Source organism: Aspergillus flavus, chromosome 7, assembly GCF_009017415.1.
Source record: "Aspergillus flavus chromosome 7, complete sequence".
NCBI classification, from domain to species: Eukaryota; Fungi; Ascomycota; class Eurotiomycetes; order Eurotiales; family Aspergillaceae; genus Aspergillus; species Aspergillus flavus.
In genome coordinates, this window is record NC_092404.1 from 513884 (window position 1) to 539345 (window position 25462).

The following is a 25462-nucleotide window of genomic DNA, read 5'->3' on the forward strand; positions in this document are numbered from 1 at the left end:
GTTCTTTTTTCTTACTATTTAAAGAGAAGCTCCTTGGGGCTTGATCCGTTCGTCCTTCTTTATTTCTTTTCTGTCTCTGTTGCATTCACATTCACAGCATATATTAGCTTTGTCGGAGAGGGCCTCTATGCTGCCTGAAGAGATATCAACATACCATCGGGAGAGCTAGAAAGAAATCCAATAGTTTCTCTTCGTATAACTCACTTACATTTCATCCTTGTCTCCGAGGGTAGCGCTCACTGGTCTCTATCCAGACCATCATCACCTCCAGCCTTGATCTTCAAGTCCGACGATGGGCTGTTGTTGCAGCAGATCAAAATCGAGTAGCTCACCAAGCCCTACATCTCCGCCAAAAGAAATGGAAGACGTCAGGCCAACGTTACAAAGCCTAATAGCGGAAAGTGACGCTCTACTAGAGGAGAACAGATGGGTCGAGGCGCGCGGAAAGCTGGACCAGGCCGTACAGCTCTCAGAGCAGCAGCAAGGACCCGACCACGAGGATACGCTAGAAACAAAAGCAATATTGGCCTACAATCTCCGCAAGCACGGCGAGTACCAGGAAGCCGAGCAGATAGACCGTGAAGTGCATGCTACCCGCCTGAGAGTCTCTGGACCGGATCACACCGAGACTGCTAAGGCATTGAATAATATTGCGCTGGATTTGAAAGGTCTTGCTAGGTTCGATGAGGCGTTTCATCTCGAGGAGCAAGCTTTGGACATATTTATGAAAGTGGAGGGGGAGGATTCCCGAGCGACTCAGACGAGTATGAATAATTTGGCGAATAGCTATCACCAGCAGGGTCGGTTTGGTGATGCTGCCAGGTTGCATGAGAAGACGCTCGAGCTCCGGGTAAAGACACTTGGTCGAGACCATTTTGAAACAATCATGGCTATGGATCTGCTTGGTGTTGACTGTCGCGAGTTAGGTCAGGTGGAGAAAGCTGCGAGGTACCAGGAGGAAGCGCTTGAGCTTGCGACAAACAGTCTGGGCGAAGCGAGTGAAACTACCCTTCGGTGTTCGATAAACCTAGCGTCAACGTACCAGGCATTTGGGACGGCCGATGGACAACAGAAAGCATTAACCTTACTGGAGCGGGCTCTGGATCTATCGCGCCGGAACCTGGGTGAAGAAAGTCCGGAGACGGTGGGCACCATGAACAATCTCGCGGTGGCGTATGTTAAGGCGGACAGACTAGACGATGCTTACCCCTTATTGAAAGCAGCTTATGATATAAATCGAAAGACGCTGGGTCCAGATCATCCGAAGACCCGAGCGTCGGAGGGCAACTATAACTATGTTATGGAGAAGCTTGGTTTAACTCAGGCTAACATATTCGGCGCCTGAGTTTTGTATTATCTTCTCTTATTACGGTCGGGATAGATCTCTAAATATGTCTTTACCCCTTAGAGTGCGAGGACCAGGACTCTTCTAGTGTCAATTTAATATTCCGGAATCATGGACTTCGTAACTATCTTAGGAAATTGTTTACTCATCTACTTCCGTGCGGTTATAACAAATTAGAGAAGTATGTAATCTATATATCGCGTCGGCTACGAAGAAATACATATTAGGCATATGTTATGAACCAGTGATTGGTCCTTCTATTTGAGGCACTAGCGTAGTCGATCGATCAATCAATCAATCAAAATTGTATTACCCTGTTAAAGCCTAACTATTGAATGTGTAGCTACTATGCAGGTGCCTCGCCGTGAGGCAGAATTGGCCCAGAACGCCTGAATCCCACACATAAGAAAGGTAATGAACGAAAATCTGTGAATCACAACTAAAAGCTTGTTCCACAGCGCAAAATCTTTCACCTTTGTCAGTCATCTTCTGCCTCCTCTTTATTCTGTTTGTTAGTGGCAACAGCGTAGTCTACTAAGCGCCATAAGGAGACTGTGTCAGGGCATCTCCAGCCAGGGCCAAGTCTTGAATAGCAGCCAAGCCATACTGTGCAACAGCGTTCGTGGATATCCATGTAGCTTCGTCAACTGGGATGAGGACAGCGCTTCCATTGACACGTTCTGAAACCCAAGGCTCATCGGCAGTAAAGCCGTCAGTATTGTTATAAAATTCCTTCCATGCTCGCTCAGCCACCGTCACGTTGTTGCTGTGCTTCGCATAGTACGCCGTCAAGCGCGAGTGGCCCTGGATCAGACTGATCCCGCTGAACGACTTACCATAGCGCGCCTTCTGCTCTGCCGATGTTGCGCCATAGTAGTAACAGTAATCAAGCCAGGCACTCTCCAGACCGTCTGGTGCATCATCACCCCAATACTCGAGCAACTCTGAAACAACCTCCGGCATGCCGAACACAGCGTTCAAGTGGGAGATAGATACAATACCCTCGTTGTTGGGATCAGTCGGGGGTGGGAGCAGTGTCCCGTTGCTGATAGCATACAATCCCGATCCCGTAACGAAACCATTCTTGAGACTGGAGATTCCTTTCGCCGTACCAGTCAGCTTGCTCCTGGCTTCTTGCCAGCGAGGCCCACGACGCTCCCATTCAATCAGCCAACCAGCAGCGAGACCAGCCCAATCCGTTCCAAGGGAGAATGCAACGGGTTTGCCTGGCTCCGGTGTCCAGCCATCCGTCCTAACCTTCCTCTGCGGATCCAAGATACCGTATGTCTTGTCAGCGTCAATCGCTTCTTCCAAGAGTTCACCAACTCGCTCATCGCCGCCGGACAAGTAATAAAAGTATTTCCTATACAGAGGCTGAGCTATACGAACTTGCTTGGCGCTATCAGCGAAATGCTGAACGCCATGTCGAGTTCCGAGACCTTTCCAATCACCAATGTGATACACATCTACCTCACCAGTATGACGAGTCAATGCCTCCGCAAACCGGTAAACATCTGCGCGTCCGGTCCGCAGGAAGTACTGCCAGAAGAACAAATCTGGGGATAGCTCGGAGTTGTCCCATGCGTAACCACCAACGTCATAGCGCCAAGTATGTCTGTCTTCATCGTAGGTATGCATGATATCACCATAGTCCAAGAAGCCATACCAGCGACGGTCCTCAATCTGGCCTTGGTAGAACTTCGCCAGGAAATCCAAGTGGTTTTCGATTGTCGAAGACTTCTCATTTGACGTGTCTGGTAGTGCCCAGTAGGAACCAGCTGCCTTAGTGTCCTTGATGTACTCGGGCTCGGGGACCAGAACTGGAGGCTCATTGATATACTTGCCCAAGAGGGCCAGGTTATCGCTCTCGGGAGTGGCATCAAACGCGTGCAGGAAGATCTCACTGGTTCTGGCGATGCCATAAGGCGTGTTGAATCCAGGCTCATAATCCTCATACGTGATTTCGAGCGCGTCAGTTTGTTTTTCGTAGGTATCTTGTCCCAGTCCATCGTGGAAAGGTCTAAGATCCAACGGTGCGGCCTCAGGGCTATACAACCACAGCGTGATCTGGCCCTTGTTGGCACCCGCATCGGCGATATCCAACCCTGAAGGGTACCTCTTCCAGAAATCACGCAGGCCAATAGCAAGTCCACCTTGCGTGGCACCACCAAGATAAGCAAGTCCGGAAGATCGCGTACCGCCCGGAATGTTAATCCATGCCTGGCCAGGCTTGGTCCTTTTCTTGAGGGTAAATCCGTCAGGCGACAATTGGCTCAACTTGTAATCGTTCCAGACAGGAATCCACTGCATGCGAGACGAAACTCTCTCATCCCAAGTACTGATGTTGGGGGTAACTTTGCCTTCATATTGCGCTGAGCGAACTTCTTCACCGGGGTCACGACGCAAGCCAGTGATTCCTTGAACGGCTTCGTGGAGATAACCTCCATCCACACCGGGTAGTCGGATGTGCCGGTTATACAGCTCCTCGCCTTCGAGGGGGACCTCGAACTGGATGCCAAGGCCAGTAATGAAATCTTCCTCTGGCTTTCCGTCGAAGACAATACTGTGCACGACTCTGATAGAGTCCGAATTGGCATAGAAATAAAAGCGTAGAACGAATGGGAGCCAGTCATCGTGATCGCCACCACCAGATATTTGGTGTTTTCCATTCACGGTGACCAAAGTCCGAACGGCATTATCCTTGCTCACAGTGACGTTCTCAATATTGCTTTGGAAATTAAAGTAGTTGATAGAGGCGTTAGCCCTAGCCGAAACATCCTCCGCCACTCCAGACTGGGTATGGAGCACGAGCTTTCCATTTTCGCCAACAACCTTCCCACTCGATGTTGTGATAGAACCCACAATGACATTTCCTTGTTTCGGGAACGAGGCCGTCAATTTACCCGTATTAACCGTGATCTCATCAGCTCTAGTGGTCACTTTCAATCCCGATGGTGTGTCGGAATGGTTGGAAGCCGGTCGGCGCGAAGCCGAGGCGCTGACGCGATATTCGCTATCAATGGTGTCAAGCGGTGGAATCGCGTGCCCAGTCCATTTGATTGAGCCATCGCGCCAGTAGCCTGTTACCCAAGACTGTAGCGGAATTTGCTCATTCGATGGACCGGAAATTGAGAATTGCGTGTCGTTGGTTCTGTACTTTCCCTGGGGCCACGGAAGGCCGAAGGTTGTTCCAGCATGATATTCCGAAGCATCGCCGACCCAGTGCACCTTGACAGTATCGGATGACCTGCTATCCATTGGCCGTGAGAGGACCTCACTGGCTAGTGCTCCAAGAGCGACCCAGAGAGATGGCCGTCGCATGGTGGAAGCAATGGAGAGAGTATCCCACCAACACAACAAGGGGTTTCGACTCGTAGTCGGTTTATTTGAGACACAGGGTAAATTTCATCGTCTTATATACCCAGCATAGAACCTCAATGCGGAGCTAGACAGAGGCCAAGAACCTAGTATAATTTCCCATTGCGACCATGCATTAGCAGGTTAGGACATTACATGTACGATTGCCAACAGACTCGGGCTAGTTTCGGGTCAGAAGGATAGCGAGATCCGCTCCCAGGAAGCGAGCGAACAAGAGTCTACACAACGCTCAACGAAGTGACATCATTGGTGGCCATTATGTGCTTTAACTTTCCGTGGTGAAATTGCATTATTTCCCTAGCGACAGCTTTCAGGATGCCCGGCGGGCAGTTCTGGAAAGGGGAAGTACGGAGTATATCCACCGGACTCCGGAGGAAGCATCACTTTCTCCTGCCAAGCATCTCCCCCGCATAATTCGGAGCAAGATCACCCGAAGCATGGACTATGATTATTTCTCATAGTCTACTGAAATTCGTAAGTGGCTTGGCTTGTTGTGGAGGCAGGATGTTCCTCAAACCGAGTCAGGTCAATTCGAGGTTGGTAGTGTGTCCTATCTATCATCCCCAGCATCAGGAACATAGGCTATGTAGTTGATACTTTCCCTCGCGCCTAAGCAATTGATGGGTGTGCCATAAAATGGTTGAGAATAACTATTATGGTCTCTAACGCTTTTTTGCCGGCTAAACTGGTCAACGCTTAATCATCTGTGGATTCAACACTTTGACATTTTCTATTTCTATATATGGAGTCTACCAGTGAAACTCTGTATTCATGTAAGAAGAGAGCAAGTTTGTTACTTCAACAACACAGACTAGTACCCTAGTGTATCGGATATCTGTGTAAAGCGCCATGGCTACATTAGTTCAACTCCCATCCTTTCACCTCCTTCATCCGCGTAAACCAGTCCCTAACGTACGGGAGCCGCACATGGGGTCCATATGGATCCAGCTCCCATTGTGCGCTTGGAGCAGGAAGTCCAGTCTCTCTCAAACACGAGTCTCTCAATTCCTCCATAGGGCCGCCTCGGTCGTATTCCGGTACCTGGCCTTGCGTATCCCGAGCATCCTTCATACTCTTCCTCAAAGCCACAGTCTCCTCTTCGCATACACTAAGATCATCAGGGTCGACTACTACTCCATAGTTATTCCGAGCCCCATCGATAGTCACCAGCTTCCGGCGAATCTCCAAGGCGACTTTCTCCGCGGGTCGAGTCAGTGGATCTCCCAGTCCGCCGCCACCCCATGTCACCCATTCGAGCAGGTCATCGGGGTCAACGCGAATGTGGTCGCATTTTGAGGGGAGTATCTCAACGGGGGGGTTTTCTCGAGACTTCGAGAATCGGTACAAGATCTTCCGCGAACGGGAGCCTGGTTTGCCACCTCGAATTCCCCATGGCTTTGTAAACCAGCGGTCATCATGCAGACTGAACTCGCCGCGACACAAGAACCGATAGAGCGTGCGTTGCGCGTTACCACCACGGTAGTAGCCCGGCCCTCCACTATCTGGGACACTCTCGTTGGCTTCGATGCGCAGGGGGTAGTTCAGTTCAATGCTTTCTGTAGGGATGGACTTGATTGCCGGAAAGAGGCAATGGCAGTCGAGTCCATCGCCTGCATTCCGAGCTGGCACTCCACCGAATCCAATCTGGTATAACTGATACCACTCGCCGTCAGGCTTGTATCCGGAGTAGAAGAAATGCGGCGAGTCACTGAAGCCAGCTGCCGCTGCGTATAGCTTATTCTTCTTGCCGATGAGTGCCTGCATCACGTCCATTGTTCTGCCCAGAAGATGTGTACGGCAAGAGATAGCTGCTGGTCTAACCGGCTTCAGCACGCTTCCCTCGGGGATATAGATGTCGATGAGATCATGGAACCCGTCGTTGATCACGGTGCCAGGTGCAGCAGCGGCAATCATGTAGTAACCGATGAACATCTTGAACATCGTTTCTGACAGGTAGAAGTTGATACTATGCTCGCTCTGAGGGGATGTTCCGCTCCAATCGAACAACAGCCGGTTTCCTTCGATCTTCTTCATCGTGCAGGTAAGGGCCCATGGGCCAACTCCATGGCCATCATCGTCCACGAAATCAGTGAACGTGCATGGCTTATCATCAAAGTCTGTCTCGATAATCTTAGCCATTCCTGTACGATTACGAAGAAGTAGCTCTGAGCACGCGGCGAGGTAGATCTGAGATCCAAACCGCGTAGCTAGCTCACAAACGCGGCTGGAGGCAGTTCGACAGGCGGCAATGATTGCCATCAGATCTGACCGGTACCAGTCTGGTTGACGCGAGTTGCGGCAGAGTAGTTCAACCAGATCTGTATTCATGACACCCTTGGAGTAGAGCTTGATGAGGGGGATCTGGACTCCGTCATCGAAGATGGATGTAGCGTTGATAGACATGCTCCCTGGGACCATACCCCCTACATCAGTTAGATGGCCGAACTGCGACGCCCATCCGATCAGACTACCGTCAAAAAAGATGGGCAAAAGAACAATAACATCGTTCAAGTGTGTAACTGCTCCCTCAATCATGTAGGTGTCATTAGTGATGAAAACATCGCCTTCATGTATAGGTCCTCTCCAAGCCTTAAGGAATTGGGTGATAAAGCTTCCAAACTGGCCAACAAGCATCTTTCCATCTGCCGTGGTTATCACATTGAACTCATCCTGTTGCTCACGGATTGCTGGCGACATGCTACAACGGAGCATTAGTGTGTCCATCTCACTTCGGATGGAGGCCAAAGCAGATGCCACAAGCGTTGGGATCAATGGGGTGGATCGAACTGTTTCTTCAGCCTCTTCGGCCGTTTGGCCCTTTGGCTGCTCTCTCTGTTGGTCTCCATCTGGGCGTATCAGAATGTTGCCTATAGCGTCTATCTCTCCGTAGCAACCAGGAAGGATCAGAGTGTTGCTGTCCATTTCAGTAATAATGCAAGGGCCCTGAACACGTACGCCCTGGTAGCTAATCTTTTCACGATCCCAGAGTGTAGCCTCCAGAGTCTTGCCCTCAATGACGATATCTTTCTTGGTTACCATTGCCTCAGCTGGTGGCTTATTAGACGTAACGTCGTTCAGTCGAGGGAGCTCAATGCTCGGGGAGGCGTCAACAGCGACGACCTCGAGTCGCATAAGCTCCAGTTCAAAGTTTGGAAGACAGTATTTGAATTGTTGTTCATGCAACTGATCGAACTTTGCCTGTAACAGTGCCTTCCAGGGCTCATGGTCTAGGGATAGGTCCTCGCTATGCAGGTCCACTGTCAAGTTCAATGCCTGGCCCTTGTACCTGAGGTCCACGTGGTAGCTAATATTGAGCTCCATAGGATGACCGCCGTTGGAGCTTTCCATAGTTGCCCTGCATGCCGTTTCGAGTTCATCAAATCGGGCTTTCACCTCCGAGGGCAATGTCATAGAGAGCAAATGAATGTATGACGATGACTGGGAATGGCTCAACCGGGTAGTAGCATCGCCCAGCGCACATAGGGTACCGGGAGACGGAGGGACGATGACTGGCCATGCTCCGAGAAGCTTTCCGACCGCGTTTGCATGAAGCGGACCTGCACCACCAAACGCAACGAGGGCAAAATCTTTAGGATCATAACCCTGTTCAACAGACACTAAACGCAACGCTCCATACATGGTCTCGTTCACGAGGTTTATGATATCTTCAGCCGTCTGTGTGACGGTGAGCTTCATTTGGGAAGCAATGGTGTCAACAGCAGCGACCGCGGCCTCGACATCCAGTGTGAATTCACCTCCCAGTAGCTTTTCGGGGAGGTATCCGAGGACGAGATTTGCGTCGGTAACGGTGGCTTCAACTCCCCTTTTGCGATAACAGGCCGGTCCGGGACTTGCACCTGCACTCTCTGGTCCGACTCTCATTGTTTCAGTGATTCCCATATACTTGGCAATAGAACCACCTCCAGCTCCGACTGTACGAATGTCCACAGCAGGCGAGCGAACAGTTAAGTCACCCACTACTGTCTCGCGACGGAGGCGAGGCTTTCCTTGGTAGATCAAAGCGCAGTCTGTTGATGTACCACCCATATCGAACGTGATAAGATTTTTGTACGGCGTGTTGCGTGTCACAACGTCCGCAACACCTTGGACTCCTCCTGCTGGGCCAGACATCAGGATGTTGACCGGAAGCTCGCCAGCCAGGTCCAAACTAGTCAGACCACCGTCCGACTTAAGGATACGAATTGTATTTCCATCCTCTGCGAGTAGGTCCCGAAGGTTGCCGAGGTAGCTCTGAACAACCGGCTTAACGAGAGCATTGGTACAAGTCGTCACTGTCCGTTCATACTCCCCGACCTCACGAAGGACATCGCCAGAGCAGATGATAGGGATATCCGATCCAAGCTCTTCACGCACGATATCCGCTACCAACAATTCATGCTCATTGTTGCAATGAGAGTTGAGTAGCGAGACCGCCACAGCCTCCGGTCGGTCTTTCCCCCATGCCTTCAACTCAGCACGCAGCGCATCCTTATTCACAGCAATAACCGATTCGCCATTCACGGACATGCGCTCTTGGCATTGAAGCACACGCTCCAGTGGCACGATCGGCTCCGGAGGAGTGTAATGTAACCAGGCACCGAGGCCACCGGGGATTTGGGAGCGACGAACGGCCAAAATATCCTTATGACCTGCAGTGACGATGAGGCCGGTCCGTGCGCCTTTGCCTTCTAGAACGGCGTTTGTGGCGGTTGTTGTGCCATGGTGGATGAATTGAAACTTTCCGTCCCAGGAGTAGCGGTCTTTGAGTTGCTGGCGAACTTTCTGGATGCCATTCTTGATACCGATGCTTTGGTCCTCAACTGTAGTCGGTACTTTGGCTCTTGCGATCTGTCCGTCGGGCGTAAATGCGCATATATCGGTGAATGTGCCTCCTACGTCCGCTCCGAGTCGATATTCGCCGTGCTCGGTGGCATAGGACATGTTGAACAGAATCAAAGGAGGCTCTCCACAAAAACAGGACAAAATGAGGCTGAGGGGCTTTGCAGTGTAACCTTATTTCTGAAGATAGCACGGGGCTCGTCGGGCATATAACATAGGCCCACGATGGAAATTCGTGGAAAATTGGCGTAAATCTGGCCTCACAAGGCAAGGTACACGACGCGCCTGGGTATTATGTTGAGGAAATAATTCTTATTTCAGAGACACCGAAATACTTATGTGTCAGGACACCTTACGATTCCCCATTATAATGTGTATGCTAAGAAGCTAGTTCACAATCCCCCTCGGATAGTGTTGTTGGATACTACCCTGCCTCGTTGGACAACGCTACTCTGGACCCGCTCTTGTTTGGCAGGGACACTTATAATATGGTTAATCCTAACCTGGTTGAGTAAACTGGGTGTCAGCCAAACCCACTCGTGGCCGGGACGGGAAAATCCTAACTTATCTTGAACCTACTCTACACAATCAATTGGCTGGAACTACACCACAATTTCAGTTTAGACATCTTTCTAGAGTCAAACCGTTCTGCAGCATTACCCTATAGGCGACTTGGTCACCATTACTTGCCTGACCCCGTCTACAAAAAAGTACAGCTCTACCTATCCAGAGGTAGAGTTGTATCTAAGGTGGGTCAGGCGGGCTTTAGAAATAATAAGCGCAATCCATCGTGGGTTTCACCTGCCCGTCACCCACTTTCAGAAATCAAGAAATCCAGTAGACTTAATAGCTCTTCAATATCCAGAATCATAAGGAATAGTGCTTCTCTGGGACCGGTCAAGTACAGTGATACATATCTAGCCATGGGTTCTGCCCCTATCACGATCTAAGAACAGATACACCTATTTGTTCATGTCAACCTTAGAAATTAAAGCTACATAACATCTACAAATTTTACAGTGCACACAATTATCCAATTTGCCTATGCTTTGGTATAGGCTCTTTTATTTTCAACTTTTTATGTCGTTTTCTGTTTTGTCCTAAACCCTCAAGATTTTACTCGAACTCATGTTTAGCATGAAGAGCCCCCGAACAGCACTCAGCCCAACGACTCACTGACCCAAACCCCAATAGTACCAGACTATCACATACTAAGGGCATGCCTCTAATTACCTTACCTTAGGTGTGACCGTCGTCGCTTTCTTCTTTTATGAAAAAATTCCACTCAGGTTCTTGAGGAGGGCAATAAGGATTCGGATTCTGAAGCCGACGCCGTACTTCTGCTTCTTGCATCCTCACCGCATCCTCGAGCAAGCCATTTACCATAAGCATGACAGCATTATAGCAAGTCAAAAAGCCTTCGTTATACCAAAGGTTCTGGTATCTCACATATTTGCGACCATCTTCTGGTTTCTCCTGGGCCGGCGTTATTCCGTCCCAGTCGACCCGGACGTCTTCTGGAACACATATCCTAATAATCTCACCAATGTTCTGCTTCTTTTTCCGAGCTTCGAGTTTACGTATTAATTCAAGGGTCTCGTCGTTCTCGTCCTCAATGACCTTAAAATATAAATCGTAATATCCGGGGTTCAATGGAGTAGTTTGGTCAAGTTGACTTTTGTGCGCGGTAAGGCGATCTTTCATCTGTTCGAGCTTATCATAAAATGTATGATATTCCTTCGGAAGTGGAATAAAAACTTCTAAGAATTTGAATCTTGCTGGTTCCCTTGGATTAGATGGCTCTGCCATAGTTTCAAGGACGTGAAGTGTTGACAAGTGAAGTAGGGTATGTTCAGGAGATGATCGTATGTTGTAGAGCCCAGAAGGCAACTTACCCAGGCTATATAGACCTTCCTGACTGCATATCCCAAGGAAAGTTACTTACACCTCTTTTTCTTTGTCGCCATCCAAAACACAGATATTTTAATTCATAGCCGATGTAATCTGAGAAAATTCTTTGAGTATGGCGATCAGGGAGGGGACTTCAAACACCCCTTGTATAGCTCATTGCATGATGGGACGGTCCTGTCGATGTGCAGTTCTGTCAGACAGCGCATTTTCTTTGTACTGATACTAGTTCGTCGTTCGATTAGCAATCGCTCGTTGTCTCAAGGAAACGGTAGTTTGATGTCAGAGTACTGTGTTCATTATGTATAGACACCTCTCAAAGATCAAGTCCATTGATCCGTGCATCAGCTTTGCCGGTATCAGTCAGGTGAACCTTTTCGTCACGGGTATAGGAGGCAGTCTTGCTATTTTCCGCATCTAAGAAAATCGATCAGGGTGCTGAAATGCCAGACTCATTCAATAAGAACATTTGCACGTGGAAAGGGGTCCTTTGTTCCTCTACCAGGGGCTGACCAGCCTGGTATCGGCACTTATCAAACAGTCCAGGTTGTCGTTCTCAAAGGTTTTCTGTGTGAGGTGCGCGTCGGCGATGTGTTCTCCTTTATTGACAATAATCAGGTCAGACTCGCCATCAAACAGAGTGGGATAAAGAGGCAGTCACCTTGATCGTCGAGTGTTCGTTTGCTTTCATGGTCAAGTAATCGTATCTCATACCCGTTTGACACACCCTTCTCCTAGAGAAAGCCGTCCACACCGGGGTGTCGTGGTTCGAGATACTCATCCTCATCAATGAACTGGTAGACTGGTATGTTGTAATGCGATGTTTCTTCCATTCCTGTGTGTAAAGGATTAAAAGGTTACAAGGCATCAAAGAAGTCTGCTACGCTGAAAGGACGCACATTTGTCCGACAGTCGGATTATCTCCCGGAATTAGAAGGTTATAAATAAAACATAGACTGGTACAACAGGTATTTGTTTACACAGGCTCACAACTAGAGCACGCCGCACATGCAGTTAGTTCTGGTATTCTATTTCTCGACACCGTCTCTACGGAGGTCTCGATAGATAAGCCCAGTCTAATTTAAGCTGTACAAAACAAGTGTTATCAGTAGCTATGAGGCCTGTTTTCATCATCACAGATGCATAAGTCTCCCAAAACTCATTGTCGGCTTGTCCCACAGTTAAGTATCAATTTCAGATTCTTCATGACGTAGGGTAAGATTTGATCACGGGATGGTCTAGCCCCGACGTCGCTGAAAGATAGGGATACACAGAAAACATCAGCTATACTGACCCCAAACCATCGCACGAGTCGGGCTAGACTCATACCACTTTAAGGTAATGCATATCCTTGGCCCACTGCCCCATGCATCAAACAGCTATTGTTGCAGCTCTCCCGTCTCCCTGAAACTCATCCCCTCATGCAACCTTCCCGAGCGGGCTTTGGTCCATTTGATACATGGAGAGCGATCACTGCGGATACGCGAATTCTTTATATTCCAGACAGTGTCTTAGACGTCGTCTATAAGAGATGCGGTCAAGGATATATGAGCCAGTCATATCAGCCAGACAGAGACCTTGCGGTGGAAGTGTCGTAGTAATGTATCACAGCGTCGCTGGATGTCTTTGCCAAGATTGTTGGATGCATGCGACTTGGCACAGGGTAATACGATAGCCACCTTGCCTGGACCGACGGTGGCCGGCTACGGCAAGCCAAGAGTTGTACCGATCGGGTACCAGCAAGACATGCACGGACTCCGAGAGGAAATTGCTATTGTCAGAGATTTAGATTCAAGGTACAGCCTTATAAAGATATGCACCAAAAGTAGAAACACCAGTCATGTATCATGTGGTGGATCGCCGATAGGGTCATTCGCTAAACGAACCAGGGCAGCAACTTTTGGTGCACACCTTTTGTCCAGTGCCCGCGTGGTGTTGCCCGGGTTGACCAACAATGACGGGGCATCGTGATATAGATTTACAAAGGAACACTCTTCACTGGGAGTGCAGAATATCAGAAAAAATGGATTCAAGACAATCACCAGACACAATGCCCGCTCAAAAGCAATAAAATGAAGAATAATATAAATAGGCCCTATAGATGTCCTTTAGGTGTATACCTATCATCAAGCTTACCACTATCAGTTCACCTGAAGCTATGCGTCTACTTCTACCCTTCATCGTTCTGCCTTTGGCAACCCTGGCTGTGCCTCCGCCTCATGATGTCCCTGCAGTTAACTCAGTAGCTGCCCTTAGACTTGCGGAACTTAATAAACCGAAAGGGGATTTTATTCGCTCCTGCAAAGACGTGAAGCTCGACGGGAAGAAAGATGATATGCATGAACTGATTGCAACGTGCGCGGCCGGCGATGGGACCGAAATTACTTCCAAATTAGATTTAAGCTATTGTTTCTCTTCTCTATCAGCTGGAGGAAATAAGTACGTATCCCCTTGCTGTTAATATACGTTCTAGACCGTCTTCAAAGGTGTCCTAGCTAACTAAAGATAGTGTCAATCCCAAGAAAGCTGATGATGCGACTTGTTCCAAGTGTAAGCTTTTGGGGCCTACATTGCTCGAGTGCATATGTCAACGAAAGCCGGGAAATGGTCGGACCATCTTTCTACTCGGTGAGTTTCTTTTCCATGTCACATACAAGTGCTTCTTCTAATGATTGCGCTCAAGATCAAGAGCTGTGGAATGATCACGGTTACCTCCGATGCGAAAAAGGCAAGGGTCAGCGCATCTAAGGCATCCTTCTATGGTATGCGCGTGAGCCTGGCTTGGCTGAATACTTTGAGGCTGTCTCTTTTATGTTTACATGAAGAGCGGGACAAGCAGCCATTTAACTTGGTAACGCTCTAGCCAGTGAGGATATAGTATGCCACTGTGGGATTGGAGAGTCATATCAAGGGAGTCAGGTATTCGAGTGGCTGGCCTTTTGTTACTTTTATGAATTGCTATGCTCAGAACTGTGTTCTCCCTGTATGTATGAAGATTTATGATATATTTACTCCTTATGAAGCTTTCGACTATAGCCTGTGATGATGTAAGACATTAAAAACAGTAGTAAAGAGTTTAAGCAAGGTAAGACCACCACTACCAGCGAATTCATATCTATCATACTGTTATAAACCTATCGCAAAAGGCTGTTTGCTATAGACTCCATTGAAAGCGATCATCTCATCACCATCTTAATCTGGAGCCTAAAGTTTGTTCTGATACAGTTGCTGCGACGAGAGTTCTGGATCGTTGGTACCCGATCTTTTCGATGCTCTGCTGTGTAACTGAACCACGGAGGCCTCTCACAATAGGCCGCGCGGAGTGGCAGTTCCAAGAAGCAGTTCTACGGTTCATGTCTAACGAGACACGCACGTCATTGGCCTCGGCGAATCCTTGTAAGGCAGGATGTTGGATGCCAAGCGGAATTCTACCGAAAGGCAAAGCCACCGAGGCAATGGCCTTATTTTTGGTAATTTTATGCATTTTACGAAGCGGATGAAGCCGACACAAGCTGACATAATCTGCACCGCCATAAGCCTCCTTCAAGGGCACCGCCACGTCGCCACCATAACCGAGAAAACTCTCAAGACCAAAGTCCCGACAGGGCTCATCCCAACAAACCTTGCAAGACGCAGGATTCTGTCAAAATCGCCCAATTGGCTCTCTGGGTGAAATGAAGCCAAAGCAGCCAAGACTATCAACGTCATCCTGTACGGCAATCAGGACTGGATCGCAATATCCACCACGTCGACTGGACAAATGCCAAGTCCACAAAAACCGGGACTGACGGACGATCGTCCTATCATTCGATGGCAGCCTAGAGCAGTGGTCCTGGGGCGAGACTGGTTTTTGAGGGAAATCGAGGCTATTCATAGAAATATGGCAAAGTGTGCTGTGGGTCAGGACAGGGGAGTTGTGGCCTTGGCAACGCAACTTGCGGCCTCGAGCGAGACTACTCTCCGTGCTAAAAGTGTGCTAGAGTGTCCTAGACAGCTCTTCGTCCTGGATAGTAGTCTAAAGTGACGTGTATCATGACCTCATCGTACAATTTGGCGTGCTTGAAGTCAAGAGATACTACACCTTCCGACCAAGACATCACCAGATGGGGAGAACGAGCAACCTCTTTCAATCCCACATGGAAGCCTCCGGAAAACGGCTGTGGAGCCGTGGATCCAAGCACACTTTACTGTGAAACGTAAGTCGGGCGACCAAGTCCGCGGTGATTCGTGGCTGTGGTCTCCATTCTAGTGCATTGCCACTGGAGCCGTAACTGCGACTTGTTATGCCGATCCAATTCTATCATCAATACAGGGCAGAGCAGAGAATATTTAAGGAGCCTAGTGCTCTCCAGATTTTACGGAAAATTATTCAGATCATCAATCACCAATCTAATCTGTGGATTACCTTCTTCCATCTCAGATATCAATCACTTCCATACTTCTACCTCCACACTCCTCAAAAAACCATCTACATTCTATACACAACTCCTTCAAAATGCAGTTGACTCTTCTCACCACCCTGCTCGTCGCCACCTCCGCCCTGGCTGCTCCCCAGATCGATAACCTCGTCTCCCAGGCGGAAGGTATCGCCCAGACCGCTGTGAACGGCGGCCAGAGCATCGCCTCCGACATTGCCAGCGCTGCCACCTCCATCGCTTCCGCCGCTGAGACCGGGGTCCCCGGCGCTGCCTCATCCATCACCTCTGCCGCGGGCGCCGCCGCCTCCAGCGCAGAGAGCTGGGGCTCCTCCGTCGCTTCCGACGCCCAGAGCAGGGCCTCCTCCATCGCATCCGAGGCCAGCTCCAAGCTGAGCGACAGCCTGACCACCCTGACCGGCACCAACGGCCAGCCCACTTCCACCGGCCTCGTCTCTACCACCTCCGCCAGCGGAACCGAGACCACCACTGCCACAAGCACCTCCACCACCGGTACTTCTTCTTCCTCTTCCTCTTCCTCCTCAGCTGGCAGTGCCTCCTCCACCAGCAGCGACGGTGCAGGTGCCATGCCCACTCCTTTCAGCTTCGGTGCCGGTGTCGCCGGTGTCGCCGGTGTCCTGGGTGTCATGGCTGCTCTGTAAACGAACCACGAATAACATGCTAGAACCGTCGCTATTTTTGGTACGAAATACTATGTTACACTATACCATGATTGAAGCGGGAAATAATATCCTTCGGTTACGACACGTTAATGGGAATCATGGCGTTTTTCTTCTGAGATCTTATGTACATGGATATACATTTTGAGTTCTGACATACATATACTTTTCTGATATTATATCTCTAGTAATGCAAGTTTTACTAGTATGATTTTTCTTCTTTGTAGAGAGGCTGTAGTTCGGTATACCATCTGAAACACCGATTAATAAAACCTAAATTGAGATCGAAATTCAAAAGAAAGAAAGTGATTCATTTATTTACCAGAATTACCCCTGGTTCATGGGGTTTCTTTGTTGCCAACACAGTTCTTTGATTTAGGCACTGAAGATTCATTATTTCCGATCCAACCAATTCTTTGGGATTGATTCTAATTGAACACAGGACAAAACATCTACATAGGAATATCTAGGTTCAGAAATATCGATTTATTGAGACGTGATTACTGTATTTATAATTTATACAAAGTATCTTTTTCCAGAAAAGTAGATTAAAAGGATCAATTCTAGAATCTAAAATTATCAAAGTTTGTTAAAACTCAAAAATACTCTCAATAATACTCTCTACACAGACTTTAGTATTTTCGTCAATAAGTTGGTCGCCTCTGGAAACGCAAAAGTTCCAATAGATAAAGGCAATTTTGTACATTCAATTACGCGCCAGTTTCTCTGACTTCGATATTTGTTATTGTTGCCTTTTGTCGCCCGGGAATATATATTTAAGAGGGTGGGAAGGAAGAAAACGAGGAAAAGTTTGACGAGGCCGACCCGAAGTGGCCAAGCGGACAACACCTCTGAGAAAAGTCAAAATTAAATTCAAAACATAATAATAATAAATAAACAAAATTGTAGTCACTCGCAGACACAATAACCACGAATTTGACATTGAGAAACCTGGAGCTTCCTGTCAATGCTGAGTCCATCATATGGGGCTTTTAGGGTCCTTAGCCGTGCAGATCGGCGAACACCCACTTCCATGGTACGAGCCCTGCGAGCTCCACTATTGTGAGGCTATTGACCTAGCACATACCATGAGAGATTCTTAGAGCATTGTCGCTCTCACAGAGATATTGTATAGTTTGACAGTATGTTTAGTAATCTGGATCACCTTATGATCATATGACAGCGCTTCTAGTGTAATTGACAATAAAGATAAGTTGAATCGATATTGAAATTTGATTATGCTATATCGTAACTCATAACGGCAGGAGAGGAGAATCTAAACGATAGACAGATGGTCTAGGTATAATCTAAATCTAGAAAAGAGAAGAAAACGAAACTAAGCAGGAACACCGCCGGTGCCGAAGAGCTCCAGCTTGATGCGATCCGGGCTGACGCCCTCAGCGGCCAACGCAGTACGCGTGGAGGTCATGAAACGGTCGGGACCACAGACGTAGTATTCCGTCTTGGGGTCGTCGAGGAACAGATCCTTGGACTTGTCCAGCTTGGAGAGATCGACACGGCCCTGGTGGTCGTAATCCTCGCCCTGCTTTTCCTCGGCGGCTGGGTGGGTTTCGAAGAACGTTGCGTGCAGGTTGGGGTACTTCTCCGCCAGGGAGTCAACATCCTTCTTGAAGGCACGAGTCGCTGCGGAGCGGGCGCCGTGGATGTAGTGAATCTTGCGCTGAGGGGCATCGGGGGGGTTCGAGGTGAGGGTCTTGAGGATGGAAGTGAGCGGGGTGAGACCCACACCGGCGGCGATGAGAACAATGGGGTTGGGGTTCTCTGCGTCCGAGAGGTAAAAGTCACCGAAGGGGTGGGAGACCTTGACGACGTCGCCTTCCTTGATGTTGGCGTGGAGGATGTTGGACACGTATCCGGGGTGAGCTGGAGCGTTGGGCTCAGCGGTGTTGAGACCGGCCTCCCTCTTCACACTGATACGGTAGTAGTCTGACCGCGGGGCATCACTCAGAGAGTATTGGCGACATTGGGGGAACTTGAGCGAGTCCACGAAAACCTGCACGGAGATATACTGGCCGGGGCGGAACTTGGGGAGGGGCTTGCCATCAACGGGCTCGAGGTAGAACGAGGTGATCTCCGAGGACTCAGGGACCTTTTTGGCGACACGGAAGTGGCGGAAGTCCGTCCATCCGTCGGCCTGCTTGTACAGTTCGGCCTCACGACCGATCATGAGGTCGGCAAGCTGCCAGTATGCGGTGGCCCAGGCGTCCAGGATCTCGGGGGTCAGCGCATCACCGAGGACCTCGCCCATGGCCTCCAACAGAAACTTGCCCACGATCTGGTATTGCTCGGGTTGGATATACAGCGACGCGTGCTTGTTGCAGATTAACTCGACAGCCGGCCCAAGAGCTCCCAGGTCATCGATATGCGAGGCATAGGCAAAGAGGGCACCGGCCAGGGCGCGGGGCTGATGGCCGTTCACCTTGTTGGCGTTGTTGAAGACGGCGTTCAACTCGGGGTGGGCCGTCAGCATGTTATTGTAGAACACGGTGGTGATGGTGGTGCCATGCTGCTGGAGGACCGGCACGGTGGCCTTGATGAGCTGGATTTGTTCAGGGGAGAGCGGCATGGTGAAGGGATAGTCTGAAGACTTCAACTGATCAAACAAATGAGGGGTGGAGATGTGAGGTTCTTAAGTAAGTAGGGCTACCCCTCCTGCAGACGTCCGTCTCGACCGTGGTATTTATACGGCTGATGAGCCCATGCCCCTGGGCAACGTGCCGCCATATTTCGTGCCGCTATTTTTTTGGGTAACCTCTTTTGGTTCCTGGTCATCGGCCGAAGGTTGAACACCGGGGTGTGGATATTGGGTAAAATTTTCTCTCGAAGGCCGATAGTTGCCCTCTATCTCCGCGGCTCATCGCACATCTCCGCGGGGTATGAAAGACTGGAACGTCTGGAAGAGTGCAGAAGAATGTTTTGCTACAGGGAATCAGGGCCAAGACAATGATAAGCCACTATTCCTGATTGGTCGATGCCCTTCCACCTCATATCAACCCCATGACCAGCAGGGAAGATATTGCATGTTGAACAATCGCCAGGATCCCCCGTCCGTGGTCTTTCTTGTTCTCCGCATTGAGCGTCTTTGAACGACACTCGTGTTGTCTGGAAGCGAACTGAGGCCACGATCTTCGTAATTCTATCAGCCCATTCGTCGGAAATTTTCGGAAAAGTGGTCCGTGTTCGCTGAATTCTCGGCGTTTGAGAGAGTGGGAAGACTTTTCTACAGTGGCACCATCCAGCTACTACGGGGAAAGGAGTGGCCGAGCCGGAGCAAAAAGAAGATAGTAAAGACAAATTGATCATCCTCATCGTTATGTGTATCACTGTAGGACCATACCCCAAAGGAGAAGGTGAACAAGTGGGAAGTCATGAGATCATAGGGTTTCTGGCGGGCAGCCCACATTTTTTGAACAATCTCGGTGGACCTTCACAACGACAGCTTGGCATGTCATCGATCTACTTCGTTGATCTAGTGACTCGGTTCTTAATCTTAGAGCCATGCTGCGATATATATGAACCCTTGAATAAGAGGTAAATAGTAACGATTCTATCTCGCATCCCCGTGAAGAATTTCTGATTGATAGCAACTTCACCTGCTTTGAAGGTCTATCTCTACAATACGCTCACCGCCGAGGGTCTAGACTTCGGCCAGTCCGACCAGTTCCCTCGGTCAGTGGGAGCAGGAAAGGACTTTCTGCCACAGAGCTCTTGATGAGGCAGGCTCTCCGGACTATAACCATGGAAAGCCTCCTGCGGCTTGCCTTCCATCGCTTCCATTACTGGGAAATCTGGCCGTATGCGGTCATTTTCGGCCGGACAGAGTTCAATTGCAACAAAGATTCCGCTGAAGTCATGACGTGCTCATCTGTAACCAGATATGAGGCTGCCCAGCAGTATAAAAGCCAGCTTTACCAGGTGAAGCGGTGGGTGAGAGTATATCAATTCGGAAGTTTCAGGCGGGAGCTGGTCGGTCGCAAGAATCGTGCTGTCCTCCACCACCAAGTGAATAAGTAGACTTGAGGCTATTCACACAGCAAGATGAAGTTTATGAATCATGGAGCTCGCGCTGATCGCGCCGAGCACTCTGGCTCGACCCCAGTGTACAGCTCCACGCAGAAGCAGCTCCCCATGTTGCATCTGAAGGACACCGCGCGGAACAATGTCATTGCCGTCATCGGAGAATTCGTCGGAACCTTCTTGTTCTTGTTTTTCTCGTTCGCGGGCACCCAGGTGTCCAATACGCCCAAGCCGGTGGACGGTGCGCCACCGAATACAGCAAACTTGCTCTATTCAGCCTTGTCGTTCGGGTTTTCCTTGATGGTCAATGTCTGGGCCTTTTACCGCGTGACGGGCGGTCTCTTCAATCCAGCGGTATTATGGCACGTTTGATATCTGCGATATCTAGGCTAACAGCAGCAGGTCACACTGGCGTTATGCCTCGTGGGAGGCCTGTCTCCCATCCGTGGAGTCCTCGTCTTCGCAGCTCAGATCGTGGCCGGCATTGCGTCGGCCGGTGTGGTCAGCGCATTGTTTCCGGGCGACTTGAATGTCGGAACCCGTCTAGGAGGAGGAGCCTCTATCTCCCAGGGGCTGTTCATTGAGATGTTCCTCACCGCGCAACTCGTCTTTGTGATCATCATGTTGGCGGTGGTGAAACACAAGTCAACCTTTCTGGCCCCGGTCGGAATTGGTCTCGTCTTCTTTGTCACGGAGATGATCGGTAAGTTCATCCTTTTCCGCTGTCATCGCACCATTTGTCTGACACGCATCAATGTAGGCGACTACTATACCGGCGGCTCCCTCAATCCCGCTCGCTCTCTCGGCCCGGACGTCATCAACCGCAGCTTCCCGGGCTACCATTGGATTTACTGGGTCGGTCCATTGCTTGGTTCCTTGCTGGCGTGCGGTTTCTTTGGTCTCCTGAAGATGATGGAATACACGACCGCCAATCCGGGACAGGATTACAACGAGTGGGAAGCCAAGAACGGCCCCGGATCCTATGATGTGTCGGGAAACCGGCCGTCGGTCCAACTCTCCGACACGTCCACATTAAACCGGGCGCATTCGCCAACTAATGGTCACGGCGTGCAACCGCAACATGTCAACGGTGCAGAGCAGGTTTAATCGCGGTCCGCCAGCCTAGCTGGAATCAACTCAGCCATAATCTTGTCATTGGACTCGACGACGCTCTTATTGCTGATGTTGGTGCTAATCTACCTGGCTGTTTCCCATCTGCGACAGAGCCAGGGGGATGTGGAATCCTGTAGTCATTTTTATTGTTAATATGTGTTGTTACATCGCAAGCAAGGATTAATAATTCGGGGAGAGAGTCCTGGGTGGAAGGTTACATATTAGTTAATGGTGGTTGGGAAAGGTTTGAGGACAATCACGTTGGTCTCCTAACCTTTTTGGTCGATAGTTCGGTTGCATTAGTCCCAATTCAGATTAACTCCGTTCTCGCTGCATGAAAAGGAAAAGGAAATTGTTTCCAGCGTCGAAGAATCTCCATCGTGGCCACTTTCTCGAGGGGTCATTGACACCTTGAGACATTTTTCTTTCTCAACGTTGCATGACACGAAGACCATGGGATAAGGGTACATGTCGTTCTATTCGCTTAGCCCATGCTCCTGTGGACCAAGACCATGCAGCTATCCTTGTTCGTTGAACTGTCGACGTAAGGAGTTTCTAATCGTACAAAGGCATTGTGGGTAGGATCAGTGCGAAATTGCGATCAGAATGATCAATAGTCTTAGGTTAATTATTGGTGCAGTAGTGGCTGAACTCAACTGTGAACTAAAGGGGGAAAACTGGAGCCCTAATTCCCTTCGCCATTGTGAAGGATCGCGATATGATTTCTTTCCCGGGACACCTGGGCTATTAATCCATGATTTTCCTCAGATAAAGATAGCTCTAATCGACCAAGGACGACACTGAAGGAATGAATGTCATCATTCTAATATTCCTCAGCTTGACTGCACTGGATCGAGACTCATGGGATCGACAGACCCACGTCGGAAGGCTATGTGGAGCATCCCCGAACTCATTGGCCACCCGTCGCAGCGCCATCTCTTCGTTTCCTGCAAGGTGTTGGCTGCCTGTCCGTCATGGAAAAAATTCGAGTGAATTTGAGTTTCATGGCTATCACAGCGTTGAATCAGGGGCGCCTTTTCCCACGCCGACGAGGTCCCAGAGACGTTCATCCCTACCCCATTGGGGATACCCGTCTCATTCTCCACTGTGTTGCAACATTCCCGGAGCCGATAGGGGGATAGTTCCCTGAACTGGTGCATCTTAAACTTTGGCCTATCCACGAATCCACTCCGATAGTCTACGATCCGTTTCCTTGGTTAACTCATGCATATTCCTTAAGACCCCACGCCTTCCGCAGGTCGGTGTTCGACTCATTCAACAAGCAAACGGCGATATCACTATCCATAGCCCTCCCTTTGGCACACCACTTGCACGGTTAAGGGAGCATGGCCAAGATGGAATCGCAGGCGGCCGTCCAGGCTCACGCCGGCGCCGATGAGGCCGGCCTGGCGGATCCTGGCGATATACAGTTACTGGGTAGGTTCGTCCAATTCAGTTGCAACCTGAGGGGTGACAGGCGTCAAAAACGGTCGAGTATAGCTAACCGGCGCAGCGAAAATGGGTTACAAGCAGGAACTGCGCCGACAATATTCGACCGTGCAGATTTTCGCCGTCGCGTTTAGTATCATGGGTCTGGTGCCGTCAATCGCCTCGACGCTCGCGTTTTCGTTGCCCGCCGGGCCGGCGGGCATGGTTTGGGTGTGTATCTCTTTGAGTCGCCCTATTGTCGCATGCAGATCAGATACTAATGATGTAGGGTTGGCTCACCGCGAGTATTTTCATTTTCACCGTCGGTCTTGCTATGGTAACCGCTACCCCGGATGCGACACTTCGATCGCGACAGAAACTAACGGTCGCAGGCCGATATGGCGTCCGCCATGCCCACTGCCGGAGGTCTTTATTGGTGGACGCATTACTTCGCCGGTGAGAAATACAAGAAGGTGTTGAGCTTTCTGGTCGGATATAGCAATACAATGGGGTTGATTGGAGGCATGTGCTCGGTGGATTGTAAGGAGACCATTTCCCTCGGTCATCAAGGCGCATGCTAATGAACAGACACACTCTCTCTGATGCTGCTGGCTTGTGTCTCTATCACTCGCGACGGGAACTGGTCGGCCTCGAACGGCACGATTTACGGCGTCTATGTCGGCCTCATCATCATCCACGCCCTCTGCGGTATTTATACGGGGAAAATCATGCCCAAGATCCAAACCTTCTGTATCTTTATCAACGTCGCCATCATCGTCGCGACCGTTATCGCTCTCCCTGTTGGAAAGGTCACTCGTGGCGAAAAGCTCAACTCGGGATCATTCGTCTATGGACACGTTGATAATCTTACCAGCTGGCCAACCGGCTGGGCCTTCGTCCTCTCCTTTTTGGCCCCTATCTGGTCCATTGGTTTCTTTGATTCTTGCGTGCATATGAGTGAGGAGGCGCTCCATGCCGCGAAGGCTGTGCCGCTGGGAATCATTTGGTCGGCTGGTTGTGCAACTGTGTTGGGCTTTTTCGTCCTGTCGATCATCGCAGCCTGCATGAACCCGGATGTGAGCGCGACAATGAACTCCGTGTACGGCCAACCTATGGCGCAGGTATGACTTCTTCCTTTGATGCCCATCTGACTCGGTAACCATATAGCTAATGCGAATATCAGGTCTACTTCGACGCACTGGGCAAGAAAGGAGCCCTCGGCTTCATGGGCGTGCTGATCGTCATCCAATTCCTTATCGGTCTCAGCCTGGTACGCACCCTCGAAACACAACAGTTATCTCAACCTTGAAACTAATAGGTATAACGCAGATCGTCGCCGCCTCCCGCCAAGTCTGGGCCTTCTCCCGTGATGGAGCCCTGCCCTTCTCTGGTTATTTCCGCCATGTCAGCAAACGCGTCCGCTACCAACCCGTCCGTGCCATCATTGGCCTGGTCGTCGTCTGCATCATTTTCGGCCTGCTGTGCCTGATCAACTCCGTTGCCGCGAACGCACTGTTCTCCTTGTTCGTAGCCTCCAATTACGTCGCATGGGGCACACCCATCCTCTGCCGCCTGATCTGGGGCAAGACGCGCTTCCGACCGGGCGAATTCTACACCGGAATCTTGAGTCGTCCGCTGGCAACGATTGCCGTCGTCTGGTTGGTGTTCGGTTTGATCTTGTCTATGTTCCCCAGCACGGGGCCGAATCCCAGTGGTATGTTTCCTTCTTTCACCTTGTCCATCATTATGGATTTCCAGCGGACGCTGACGGGATATTTAGCCCAGGATATGAACTACACAATCGTCATCAATGGCTTCGTGTGGATCGCCGCGATGACTTACTATGTTCTTTTCGCGAGGAGATGGTACACCGGACCCAAGATGACTATCGATGCGCCACCGAGTGCAACGGATTCTGCGTCCGGGGATGAGGGAAGAGTTGAGCAGAAGGCGGAGTAGAGTTGGAGTAATTGTTTAATCATTATTTTACCTTGTCGTTCTATTTTCTCAAAGCGAGACTTCACTTTTGTATACCTTTTTAGAATATTATATTAGTCTCTTTTCTCGATCATGGAGAGTACATCATTCCCGCCGCGTGTCTGATATAATCATACATATTCGAGTCACAATCACATATAGGCAGTTCCATCATGATATATTACACTAAACCCTCCATGGCACCGTGTGTGAAAGTGTTGTGCCTAGGTGTACTTCAAGGAGGACTATACCTTTACTGGGATAGGGCTATTGCTTCTGAGATGGGAATGAATACGAACACAGTCATGAATCTATATCTAATCATCTATCCATCAAACATC

General features: G+C 49.7%; 11 protein-coding genes across 11 annotated transcripts; 6 read left to right on the forward strand and 5 right to left on the reverse strand.

Moving 5' to 3' along the window:
- Positions 1–32: 32 nt before the first annotated feature.
- On the forward strand, positions 33–1489 carry F9C07_2280563 (TPR domain protein). The gene has a single exon (XM_041287372.2). It carries the CDS (start codon positions 293–295, stop codon positions 1343–1345), a length of 1053 nt encoding a protein of 350 aa, XP_041149950.2. The 5' UTR covers positions 33–292; the 3' UTR covers positions 1346–1489.
- On the reverse strand, positions 1490–5056 carry F9C07_2143640 (uncharacterized protein). Its single transcript, XM_041287377.2, has one exon. It carries the CDS (start codon positions 4664–4666, stop codon positions 1880–1882), a length of 2787 nt encoding a protein of 928 aa, XP_041149951.1. The 5' UTR covers positions 4667–5056; the 3' UTR covers positions 1490–1879.
- A 171-nt stretch (positions 5057–5227) lies between these two features.
- On the reverse strand, positions 5228–9897 carry F9C07_2280565 (putative hydantoin utilization protein A). The gene has a single exon (XM_041287378.2). It carries the CDS (start codon positions 9662–9664, stop codon positions 5582–5584), a length of 4083 nt encoding a protein of 1360 aa, XP_041149952.1. The 5' UTR covers positions 9665–9897; the 3' UTR covers positions 5228–5581.
- A 904-nt stretch (positions 9898–10801) lies between these two features.
- On the reverse strand, positions 10802–11371 carry F9C07_2229237 (uncharacterized protein; the record flags this gene model as incomplete). Its single annotated transcript, XM_041287379.1, has 1 exon — positions 10802–11371. The coding sequence occupies one exon, from the start codon at positions 11369–11371 to the stop codon at positions 10802–10804; it is 570 nt and encodes a 189-aa protein (XP_041149953.1).
- Positions 11372–13628: 2257 nt separating this feature from the next.
- On the forward strand, positions 13629–14218 carry F9C07_5337 (uncharacterized protein; the record flags this gene model as incomplete). Its single annotated transcript, XM_071511337.1, has 3 exons — positions 13629–13909; positions 13980–14098; positions 14154–14218. The coding sequence occupies 3 exons, from the start codon at positions 13629–13631 to the stop codon at positions 14216–14218; spliced, it is 465 nt and encodes a 154-aa protein (XP_071366850.1).
- A 436-nt stretch (positions 14219–14654) lies between these two features.
- Positions 14655–15178, reverse strand: F9C07_2103264 (uncharacterized protein; the record flags this gene model as incomplete). The annotated part of the gene is made up of 2 exons (XM_071508953.1): positions 14655–15051; positions 15093–15178. 2 exons carry the CDS (start codon positions 15176–15178, stop codon positions 14655–14657), a joined length of 483 nt encoding a protein of 160 aa, XP_071366851.1.
- A 787-nt stretch (positions 15179–15965) lies between these two features.
- Positions 15966–16547, forward strand: F9C07_5338 (uncharacterized protein; the record flags this gene model as incomplete). Its single annotated transcript, XM_041287373.1, has 1 exon — positions 15966–16547. The coding sequence occupies one exon, from the start codon at positions 15966–15968 to the stop codon at positions 16545–16547; it is 582 nt and encodes a 193-aa protein (XP_041149954.1).
- Positions 16548–17744: 1197 nt separating this feature from the next.
- Positions 17745–19263, reverse strand: F9C07_2280568 (flavohemo protein). Its single transcript, XM_041287380.2, has one exon. The coding sequence runs from the start codon at positions 19150–19152 to the stop codon at positions 17902–17904; it is 1251 nt and encodes a 416-aa protein (XP_041149955.1). The 5' UTR covers positions 19153–19263; the 3' UTR covers positions 17745–17901.
- A 1061-nt stretch (positions 19264–20324) lies between these two features.
- F9C07_5340 (uncharacterized protein) lies at positions 20325–20600 on the forward strand (the record flags this gene model as incomplete). The annotated part of the gene is made up of 1 exon (XM_071511338.1): positions 20325–20600. One exon carries the CDS (start codon positions 20325–20327, stop codon positions 20598–20600), a length of 276 nt encoding a protein of 91 aa, XP_071366852.1.
- A 24-nt stretch (positions 20601–20624) lies between these two features.
- On the forward strand, positions 20625–21710 carry F9C07_2063014 (aquaporin; the record flags this gene model as incomplete). The annotated part of the gene is made up of 2 exons (XM_071508675.1): positions 20625–20969; positions 21006–21710. The coding sequence occupies 2 exons, from the start codon at positions 20625–20627 to the stop codon at positions 21708–21710; spliced, it is 1050 nt and encodes a 349-aa protein (XP_071366853.1).
- A 1352-nt stretch (positions 21711–23062) lies between these two features.
- On the forward strand, positions 23063–25449 carry F9C07_2280571 (putative GABA permease; the record flags this gene model as incomplete). The annotated part of the gene is made up of 8 exons (XM_071510444.1): positions 23063–23186; positions 23230–23375; positions 23434–23481; positions 23537–23684; positions 23733–24265; positions 24328–24414; positions 24474–24858; positions 24925–25449. 8 exons carry the CDS (start codon positions 23063–23065, stop codon positions 25101–25103), a joined length of 1650 nt encoding a protein of 549 aa, XP_071366854.1. The 3' UTR covers positions 25104–25449.
- Between the last annotated feature and the right edge of the window lie 13 nt (positions 25450–25462).